Here is an 11545-nt window from a genome sequence, read left to right as displayed (position 1 = left end):
ACAAAGAATAATAGAAAGGAAACGATAGAGCAAGGGCTTAAGGGCACTAAAAGGTCAACTAGTCGGACATCAGTAATCTAAGACGTAGATATGACGTCTCCAACTGCTCCTATCTCTAGTCAGGTTCGCAAAGAGGTTTAACTCATGCAAGTCAATTCTTATTTGCTCATCCCAAGTTCTCCTTGGTCTACCTCGACTCCTCTTACCCTCTACTATAATGCTTTCTACCCTCCTCACAGAGACATCGAAAGTCTTCCTCTGCACATGACCAAACCACCTCAATCTATTCTTGCGCATGTTTCTAGATATAGGGGCTGCCCCTAGTTTGTCCCTAACTCTTGGTTCCTAATTCTATCCATCAATGTGTGCCCACTCATCCACCTCATCATATGCATTTCTGTGACTTACATTTTATGTTCGAAAACCTTCTTTACAGGCCAACATTCGGTCCCATATAGCAAAGCAGGTTTGATTGCCACCCGGTAGAATTTTCCTTTTAACTTGCTTGGGAATTTCCTATCACATAACACTGCGATGACTGCTCGCCACTTAAGCCAACCTGCACGTATATGATGCTTTATATCCCCGTCAATCTCCCCATCCCTTTGAATGATCGATCCCAAAGATTTGTACTTGGTTGTGCTCTTAACAACTATATCATCGATGGACACCTCTGGTTCACCTACCGGTAATGTCCCACTAAAGTCACAGCACAAATACTCGGTCTTCATACGACTAATGTGCAAACCTTTACCTTTTAAAGCTTCCCTCCACTCATCCAATTTGTTACTAACCTCCTCTCTAGTTTCTGCTACCAGCACTATGTCATTCGCGAATATCATGCACCACGGTACCATCTCCCAAATAGATTTAGAAATCTCTTCCATTATAACAGTAAAAATAAAAGGGCTTATAGCCGATCCCTGATGTAGTCCCACTTTGCCAACAGCATATATTAGGGTAATTTGCACAAAATTTTTTCGAATTTATGTCCAAATTATGTCAAATATTCACTATTCTCGAAATTTAACTTTTAAATCGAATTCGAAATCACCATCTTTTCTTGTTGGAAACTAAATAATTAACACACCTTGCAAAAATGCTAAGAATGTCATTTAAGTCCACAAAGGATTATGAACTGTTGGTGAGGTTTTAAGTTGCTATCTAAAATGTTTTGAACTTTAACCTGCACAGTGAAAAAACGAGGTCGTAGAGGGGTGCTCTAAGAGACCTCCTCCGATGATAAAGTCAGTAAGAGTATAATAATTTTTTTCTAACATTTCTCTTAGAGTGCACAATGGCTGTTAGCTATAAAAAAAGAAGTATTAGAGCTTATTAGCGTATGTGAGATCCTTAGCTTAAGAATGCAGTAATTGCTTAAGAGTATAGAATGTTATAATTGCTTGAATGCTAAGAGTTAACGTACCTTTGATAGTGCATAGCACTGTATATTTATAGTAGTGGGCTAGAAGAGAGGTTTCCAAACCCTAATTGCATATCAAATGATTTTACCTTAAGAGAATCTTTCTCAAGATCATTGAAAGGTGTGGGGAATAGTAGAATGTTCAACAGAATTTGCATGGAGCTCATTAATTGGTTGATGTTTACTTTATAGTTGTCTTTCGATCGTTTAATGTAGAATACAGTAGTACAGTACGAGGTAGGTAGTGGTGTCTTGCCTTAAATAAGTGTAGCAACTATTATCACGTGACACAACTGTCATTAAACACGTCATCATAACCGGTGTAACCTTCTCAGAGTGCAAGTGTCTCTGTCTTCACATGCGTTCTTTTCGGTTCAAGTCTATCATTCTTAGGAGTCTTGTCACCCTGAGGCCTTCATGTCTGACTGTCTTAACCTTTTAGAAGGTCATGGTGTCTTTCTTAGAGAGTTGGGACCTATGAAGAAATCTTCATTAGCTTATTCTTTTTTTACTCAATAGAGCAACAGAAGTCTTTCTTGCTTGAGAAAGTCTTAGGAATGAGTGACATTGCTTTAGGATCGTTTTTCCATGTGTTAGAGTGTAGGGACCCTTGGCTAGGTTCTGGTCCGTCCACCGTCCACCGTCCAATTTGAAAAAGTTACGAAGATGAATTAGAAGCACTGAATGGGTCTTTTCTGTCTAGTTTCATTTCTCCAACCTCAATTAATTGTAATGGAGATTTAAAGAAAGGTTATGGTGATAAATATAGTGTGTTATCAGGGTCTATCTTGACCTAGGTAAGGTAAACATCTGTTTAGAGTCCATAGCTAGAAGAGGGTTTGATACTTTAACTTAGTAATATTGTCTCGTTCGACATAAAACTTCGTTTGTAAAATTATAACTTTAATTTAATCTACTACCTCAACTCAACATGTATTCTCTATTATGTTAGTTCTGTTATCTATTACAAATTATATAACACATCCAATTTGTAACGATAGTTACAATATATATGGTTAAGACTTTGATATATTAGGAGAAAAACCATAGCAAAATTTACTTTTAATTTTTAAACGCAGCAACATGTAACGTTCAAAAAACAAACCAACGTCAATAGACGCGACTCAAATAATTATTTACAAAAATGACAATTCGTCTATTAAATAGTGTTTTAATCTCGTTAAATCACTAGCTATTCATTTAAAACATTACAATCGATGATTCGATGTAGACGCTCTCTATATCCGACGCATTATCCATCCAAACCCGTTCATAAATACTGTTATCACCGCATCCTGGTTCTCTAACGGGTGCGGGGTGTCGAATTATTATTGAATCCGGGTGCTGAGAGCTGAGTATGGCACACGCACTCTCCTATATCACCGGCTCCCAACTTCTCTCTCTCAAACGCCATCCTAACATCGCTATTGTCGACGTTCGGTAACCCTAATTCCTTTTTCCATGTCTGTTGACTATGTTTTCATTGTTTTTCATTGATGGATTGGAAATTGCAGGGATGATGAGAGAAGTTATGATGGTCACATACCTGGATCCCTTCACTTTGCTAGTGATACTTTCTTGGATAAAATCCCTAATCTTGTTCAACAAGTTCAAGGCAAAGATACCCTCGTTTTTCACTGCGCACTTAGCCAGGTATTAAATGTTTTTTTTGGATTGTTATTTTTGAGTGAGCAATTGTGTTTTTATCATTCTTTTGCTGTTTATTGATAATTTAGAAAGATTAATTAGGTTTAGTGTTGTTAATTGAATATGTCCTTGTTGTTTTTGTTATTTTTTTGAGGATTCTATATACATTGTATTGTTTGATTGGAGCTTGATTAGTTATGAATTATGATGGTATATAGTTGTTGGAATTAATGCAACGATAACCAAATTAATTTAGAGTAGAAAAGTTGTTACTCTGACCAGGGGCAGAGGGAGGGGTGTCACGGTAGTCAAGGTGACATCACTTAAATTTAGAAACAAATTAGGTTAAGTTGGTCCAGTAGTTATCTTTTAACCATTTGGTCTGTGCTTCAAGCCTCACCAATTACTTTTATTTTTTCTTTCTCTCCTCCCTTATTCACACTACTTTTACTCTATAAAAACCGAAGAAACAATTAACCCATTTTGCCATTCACCTATTTTTATCCTCTCAAGTGGCATCACTTTTTTTTAGAACCGCCCTTGATTCAGATGGTGGGAAGTGGTATGAAGGCCACTGGCTTTGAAGCAAATTTTGCGCCTACCGGTATAGATATCTAAAGCGCATTGTCTAGTAGGACGGATCTAAGGGGGTTTTGTTAGGTGGGAATGGAAATTGATGAGAGAATTTAGGTGATTTCTGGAGTGAGACTTTGAGATATTTTTGTGAGGGACCGTCTCTCGGTGAGACGACCTCTAGGAGCTTACATTCTCATAATATGTATTAAATAAAGTATTAAATCCAGGTATGAAACACGTCTCATACAATTTGGGTGACGCTTACAAAATAAATGTTGTATGTCCTTCTTTGGCGAGTGATAAATATTGATAAAGGATTTTGTTTGAATTTGGTGATATTCACAAATTTGTCATTAACCTCTTCATTCTTCTTTACTTCCATTGATGACAAATATTTCTTATCCTAATTTAATCAGGTCTAAACTTAAATATCACCTAAACTTCATAGGATATATTAAGTAGTACTTTCCCATACCCAAGTACAATGCCCCATTCTTCCCTTATTCTCTCGATCCCTTCAAATGAACGCGGAATTTTTGATTCCCACCTTAAGGTCTCAATCTCCATAGCATTCTAGGATCGGAGAAAATCCTATAAAATCCAACCCCAATTCCACTTAACTTGTGAAGTATATACTCGCATAGGCTACATAAAACTGAATACTATTCATTAACTTTGTAAGACTTTTGATTATCTTGGCATAATCACTTTGAGAAACTCTATTTCTAGCGTGTCTACCTACGTTCATGTAAAAATTAAAGGGAGTTTTGAATGGCACCATATCATAACAGTTGAACTGTTTATGTATCTTTTCCATGTTTCTAACAAAGTGAAAGCTTTTTCTCGGTTCTAGTTACCTTCACACCTAGGCTTTTGTCAACTTGAAATCTTTCGTTTAAAATTTAGAGAAGAACCTCTTGGTCTCATTAATTGAGCTCATTTGTTCCTCATAGTTACTAGGATCTAAACAATTTCTTTCTTCGTCCTCGTTGAAAAAATCGCTAAAGAAAGAGGTTATAAAGTGTGAAAATAACTATTTCTTGTTCGTTGTCTTACTTCTCTTAAGTTGATTCATTGGGTCATCTTGTCCAGGATGTGTAGAAGCTCGAGACTCAAAAGAAGACACAAGCACTTGTCCACTAGACTTTTCCTTTTTCATACGACACATTTTCAAAGAATTCAGCATAATGAGCTTCACGTGTAGAATAATCAATCCAGCGCATAAACTTGAAAACATCATTGCGTTCAGCATAGCCTAAACACATCAAATATAGGTCTATTGAAAGAAGATTATCTCACCTTAGTTAGACTCCCACACTTTCACTTAAACGAGGGGAAAATCCGTGCACATTAAAAAGTGTACTAGATTGCTGTCTAACTTTTTGTGGGACTCTCTATTAAGCGCATAACTAATGAAATCCCCCCATATGTTGCAATGGAGCGGGAGTATTCATGATTGATATCCTTTCCTTTACACAAGGTCTTCAAAAAACATAGATCCTTTCTTTTTTATTTCACTTTTCCACTTTTGCCTTCATACAAGAAGCTTCTCCTCGACCTCATGTTTGGATTTTAGAAGGTAGAGATAGCTAGCTTTGAGTAATCATTTATGAACCTCAAAATGAGGGAGTAGTTGTTTCTTATTGCTTAAAGTTGTGTTTGAAGGTTGAGGATACGTATTCGGTTGTAGCAATCAGTAACATGATAAAGTACTTGATTCTTCATGAAAGAGTTGAGTTTAGAAGCTCATGATTTTTTTACCATACGAGTGAATTGAAGGTGGCAATGAAATAGAATGAGAGATTTCCAATGATTTATAAGATGGCCCAAAATGGACTTCAAATGAGGGAGATATTTAAAACTGCTGAAGTTGTCCAATTAACAGCTGTGCCAAACTGCTTGATGGTCCTTTGTTTTATGATGAAAGATGTTATCTTGAATCATCAAATTTTGTCCTCTTTCAGCTGTAGGCTTTCATTTATGTAATGTAGGACCTAGATAGAGAGTTACTTAGTGTTTAATATGGTGCTTTGTTGACCTACTGTTTAATTGGAGCATGCTTAGACTGTATGTACTTTTAAGTTTTAATTACCGTGCTTAATCTGTAGCAGGAGCGGCACTCTCGTTACATAATTAACATTAATAATTATACTTAAGATAAATAATGCGGAAGTGTAAAACGCCGAACTGCTAAAAACCATTTGAAATAAAAAAATGTTCAAAACATAAGTAAAAATATATCTTACAACTGAGAAAATATAAAATAAGGTTTACTTAAATACGATAAAAAAACATAAGTACAATATAGTCATCAAGTAAAATCATTGAAGCTAAGTCCTCGATAGAATAATTAAAGTTGCGGCCTGGATCGAAACCTGAGCTAATTTTTCCTGCAAAATACTGTCATCCATAATACGGATGACAGCCGATTAAATCGGTCAGCGATAAAGCCGAGTAAAATTTTCTCAACAAGCTTATGATGCGATAGTTAAATCATGCTTACAAAATAATCATCAAGCACAATATAGAAGGTTATTACTCATTATTGACCTTTACTAAGCCATTAAGTTACATTCTTAATACTTGCAGAAGTTCATTACTGCTACTAAATACTTGGTAACCTTAATGCTTATTTAATCAAGTTCAATTAAGCCTCATAGCTTTACCATCATAGCACATCACAAGATCACAACAATAATGACAACTGATATATGTAAGGGTCTGGTTAGGTGAGGACCATAGTCCTAAACCCTAACTGTAGTGGGAGTCGTCACTCCTCTCAATACTGTTATGCTCGAGACTTCACAGGATGAGTTTTTCTCGGACCCCCTGTCTGACACCGCATTTTACGTGCCGGCTAACACGGACGCCGGGATTTTACATGCCGGTCCATGGTTCGACGTTACCTTACTATCAGAGTCATACAATCAATATCATGCAATATCAAACAAGACTCTAAACCGAAATAGTTTACATTCTTATAAGTCAAACTTCCACTAGTCAAATTTTTGACAATTCTACCCTTTTAATAGAAACAAATTACTAGTATCTAATAAATTAATATTAATTAAATAACAAATTTTCGTAGCTATACTAAGATTCCTGAGGCTAAACTAAGTCATTATTGTGTCATAAATAATCATAACAGTCAAGGGTAATATTTCTAAGTACTTAATAACATATTTTATCAAATAACTAGTAAAATAGTAAAACGGATCTATCATCACTATAAAAATAACATAATCCGACAAATTATTAAGGGTCCAAAATCTATATGAAATGAGTTTTAGAGAAAAACAATGCTAAGCATTTTAACAAATTTGTTTGACTATTTTACCAATAAATCGATTAAAAATTTATCAAAACACCAAGATGATATGGAATCATTTTAAACACATAAGTTTATTTAACTAGTAAAATTCATATATATTTATATTATCATATTAATCAAAAATTTCCATATATATGACTCTTTTTTCGAGTGTCCCAAAAGTATTATTGTTTTGACAAAAATATCACTAAACTGGATATGACTTTAATATTACCATATAAAGTTTAAATGACTAAAATAAGATCATGTTGATCATGCTTTTATATTATCGAGTAACCATAAATAAATATCACATAACGAGAGAGTTAAGAAAATGTGTACCATTTTCCTCCGAAGGTGGTGCTAAACCAAGTAAGAGAATAATAATAGGATAATAAGAACTTAAGGAAATAAGCTCCAAAAGAGAAAGTCTTCAAGGTTCCAAGCTTCAAAGAAGTAGATCTTCAATTACCCAAAAGAAAATGATATCCAAGCTCCAAAAGATAATACTTGACTTTTCAAAAGTTGATGATTATTGGCTTAAGAAGTGATAAGATCAAGCTCCATCTTCATTTGATTCTTCAACAAATAAAAAGGGTATAAAGTTAGTAAGATGTTAATGAAGTGAAGATATAAGAAAGAATGGTAGAAAGATTTGATGATGGGGGTGCAAGTGATCTCATGGCTAAGGAGGGGTATTTATAATGGGTTTTGGGCAACTTTTTAGTTCATAAGATTGTATGAAAAAGAAGGTTAACTTGTGTAAGTGATTTAGAGTGTGTAAGTGAATGTGTAAGAGTTGGAGTGTGTAAGTGGATGTGTAAGAATTTGGAGTGTAGAAGAAGGATAACTTGTGTAAGGAAATGGTGATAGCTTGTGTAAGTGATGAACATTATGGATTGATGTAGAAAGGATTTTGATTCATCAAATTTTTGTTCTAGTTTATGCTAGTGAAATGTTTTAGATTAATGGGAAAGTATGATTAAGGTTTGATTATGAAAATATGATAGTTTACTTAGAAAATTTTAGTTAAAACTATACTTAAAGTTAATAAGAAAAATATAGTTAATTTTTAGGTATAAAATAATTAAATCAAAGTTGTAAAGTTAAAATGATAAGTAGTAAAGTTAGTTTAAGAAAACGAAATTTAAACGTAACGTTTTAATAAAACCGTAAATATAATATTAAAATTTTACTTTTCGTAGTATAAAATAATAAAATAATATTTTAGTGCTTATAAAGAAATTTAAGAATATATATATATTTTTAAGTTTAATATTTGGAAGAAATTACAAAAATCGGAATAAGGTTTAGGAATTAAAGGTGATTTGAATTAGATAACCAAAGGATTAGGAATTCGAAAAGAAATTTCGGAATAATTAATCGGAAGATTAAGATTAAGAAATTTGAGCCTGTTACATAATCATTTTCGAGTTATTGGGGATTGTTTTAGACCTATAATCATACCTGAGATTGGGTTTGTTAACAAGCCGAGTTGAGCCGTGCTCAAGAAGTTCTCGAGTTATGCAAACTCCTGTCTATGATCATAGATAGTATATATTATTGATTTCATTCAAGCTGAACCCAGAAAAAAACAATCAAAAGATATCCCGAAAACTCTGAAAATTCGGGATTTTGCTTTTTCTGGATCAATGGCTTTAACCTTGTTTCAATTTCTGTGTCATAGTTTTTCTGCCAATTAACAGCCATCAGTAGGATATCTTGTATTTGTTTCATGAAGTCTCCCTATGTGTTTAGTATTTTAGAGTACTGCTCGGCACTTCTAGTATTGTCAAAAGTTTTAGAATATGATATAGGCAAGGAGATTAAAGCATAGTTACCCGGAACGCCAAACGTTTCGGGATGTGGGACGGGAACGGGAACGCGGAATGCTACTTGAGGTGACTCCGGAACAATGGGGACGATTTGTCATTTTTTATTTAAAATAAATATAAAAAATGCATTAATAAAAATTAAAATTGAAATCATAAATTGCATTACATGAAGTTTTTTGCAACAAAGCAATTACACATTAATACTTAAAAGTTCTACCATTTAAATAAAACAAACTATCTTTTTCTCTTACTTGAATTAGCTTCACAACCCTTATGACTTAAATTGATTAATCTAATAGTTGAATCCTCTATTATGAACTTTCGGGATCAATATCCCATTTTCTATAAGGTCCTTCGTTGTAGCTGGTCGTAAATCGTGATATTAGTCTTATATTCGAATGAATAAAGATTAATTTATCTGCACGAGTGGCATTGAGGCAATTCCTTTTAGCATTGAGAATGTATGAGTATGTGCTCCACGCTCTTTCGGCCGAAGAGCTGCTAATCGGTTGGGACAGCACTTTCAATATAGTACACATAATTACGGCATCGACTTTAGCCGCTGCTGTTCCAAAAATCCCTTCTTTGGCTTGTAACTTAGCCAACTGTCGACGTAATAAAGATCTTTCACTCTCATCTTCACCAATTTTATTAAAAGCTTCAATCACCCCATGCATAACTTCTATATCGCAATTCGGTGCATGTCTAGCAAGTAGCAACGCCACCGGGTGCTTCCGAATTCAGATATCTTGAGTCATAATAAAAAGGGTTAAGAGCGAACCCCAAGCAATGCATAGGGATATTCATTTTCTCCCATTGATTGACTAATATTTGTTGCATAGTCGGGAGATCATCAACATGAACACTGTTTATTCCAACATCATTGATTTCCCAATCATGCAATCCATTCTTTCATAAACTTCTCACATTTTTTGCCCTTCCCCATCAGCAAATTTAATCATTTTATAAATAGGTTCAGTAATTTTAAGAATATTATCAACCTTATCCCAAAATTTTTCATCAGCAATAGTGGCAGCAATTTCACTAGCTAACTCTGTTTTTTGAATCCCCACTTGTTGACCATTCCTTCCATGCCCTAAGAACAATAGTAGTAGCAAGAGCCTCTCTACATTCTGATAGCCTTTTTAATAGAACATAATGAGATTCAACCATTGCAAGAAATGGCAGTGCAACCATTGCAAGAAGACACACACCAGCATTTTACCAAATTTAATCAAAGTTTGATGTGTGACTACAGGAAGTTATTTTTTGAAGAGGGATGGAGGGAGTGGGATGAGATGTGCAATGATATTTGCAACATCTTTATTTTACCAAATGCTATCCAGACTATACTTCTAAATATTATATAACTTGTTCTAAAAGTTCCTGCTGGCAATATGTGATGATGTTTATTACATGTATGCTCTCCAATTATATATCCGGTTGATACAGTTTTCCATTAGGGAGCTGTCAAATTAGCTGATATATGGTCTAAATATAAATTTTAGGTCCGGGGCCCAAAATGTGCAAGGAGGCTGTCAGAATATCTTGCTGAAACATCTCAAATTGCTGGAATAAAAAACATAATGGTATTGGAACGCGGCTTTAATGGATGGGAAGCTGCTGGTAAACCTGTTTGTCGCTGCACCGATAATCCCTGCAAAGCCGAAAGTGTGTAATATCAAATTCTATGCTCGGAAGAGAAAGTGACCATATTCTTGAGTCCGAAGTATTAGCTTATCGTCGTTGATAAGTCGTGGAATGTAAACTTATTGTATGTATGAATGCTACGATATTGTTTAGACCAGACTTCTTTACGCTCAGCCCATAGATTGCAACCTAAACTCACACCGCAGACTTGAAAGAGCAGTGACTGAAACTTGAGGCTGTTGCGTTGTCTGGAAGTAAATTGAATCTGAGCTCGTCTTCTCTGAAGCTGGTCAGACGATACATGTCATAACTGTATAATTGATTTACCAAAATCATATTTCTTGAATGAAACTACTCCTAAACTTATTAATTGCGATTTTGATTATGGTTGATGTATCGATCAAGTTGATACACTGATTGAGACCATGATACCTTTTGTTGGATTGCCCTTACACAGCAATATATCAACGAACAAATCTAAAAATATAAAAAGATGTTATATGTCGATGTCAATTGGTGAACATATAATATTATGACATGCATCCAAATTCAGTTTGGGCTTCGTTTAGCTGTCTTTCTATAAAGCCTTTCTAGTACATGGAAACCATAACTCTTGAAACACTTCCTTGTTTAAAGACTTGTTCCATAACCTTATGGAGTTTATATTGCTAAATTAATGATATAATAATTAAAGTATTATATTATATTATAAAAAAACATATAAAGTAAATTCTACTCCTTGATATTCTTGATAATCCTGTTTACACCTAAAGAGAACTCAAGAAATGGCTCATTGTGGAGTCCTATTTCTATAGGCGAAGTGGTCAGCATCTAAAAACAAGAATAGAAGAGGACAGACAGTACATGAATTTCTGATAGTAATACTTGAAGCAAGAACAAATTTACTTTTTGCTCCACCAATAGATAAGCTCCCTGTTGCCTCTCATTCCTCCTCATCAAAATACAATTATTACGCTTACTAATCTTTAGTTATTTACTCTTTGAAGTCATCAAATTTGATTCTACTATATGAAGGACATCTTTTCCTAACTTTAGGAGTCCATATACTTTTCTGATCGCATCATTTGTTATGGGTAAGGGCTG

General features: G+C 34.5%; 1 protein-coding gene across 1 annotated transcript; it reads left to right on the top strand.

Annotated features, from left to right (window-relative positions):
* Positions 1-2630: 2630 nt before the first annotated feature.
* On the top strand, positions 2631-10817 carry LOC130813156 (dual specificity phosphatase Cdc25). Its single transcript, XM_057678913.1, has 3 exons — positions 2631-2863; positions 2938-3076; positions 10300-10817. The coding sequence occupies exons 1-3, from the start codon at positions 2781-2783 to the stop codon at positions 10468-10470; spliced, it is 393 nt and encodes a 130-aa protein (XP_057534896.1). The 5' UTR covers positions 2631-2780; the 3' UTR covers positions 10471-10817.
* The last annotated feature ends 728 nt before the right edge of the window (positions 10818-11545 follow it).

Source organism: Amaranthus tricolor, chromosome 5 (genome assembly GCF_026212465.1).
Source record: "Amaranthus tricolor cultivar Red isolate AtriRed21 chromosome 5, ASM2621246v1, whole genome shotgun sequence".
NCBI lineage: Eukaryota > Viridiplantae > Streptophyta > Magnoliopsida > Caryophyllales > Amaranthaceae > Amaranthus > Amaranthus tricolor.
Note: the sequence above shows the minus strand (reverse complement) of the source record. Positions and strands in the feature narration are given on the sequence as shown.

Excerpts from the sequence above, each read along its gene's own strand:
- LOC130813156 (XM_057678913.1), top strand. The coding sequence starts at position 2,781 with ATGGCACACGCACTCTCCTATATCACCGGCTCCCAACTTCTCTCTCTC. Across the intron at positions 2,864-2,937 it reads ATCGCTATTGTCGACGTTCG|GGATGATGAGAGAAGTTATG; the intron begins GTAACCCTAATT and ends TGGAAATTGCAG. Across the intron at positions 3,077-10,299 it reads TTCACTGCGCACTTAGCCAG|GTCCGGGGCCCAAAATGTGC; the intron begins GTATTAAATGTT and ends TATAAATTTTAG.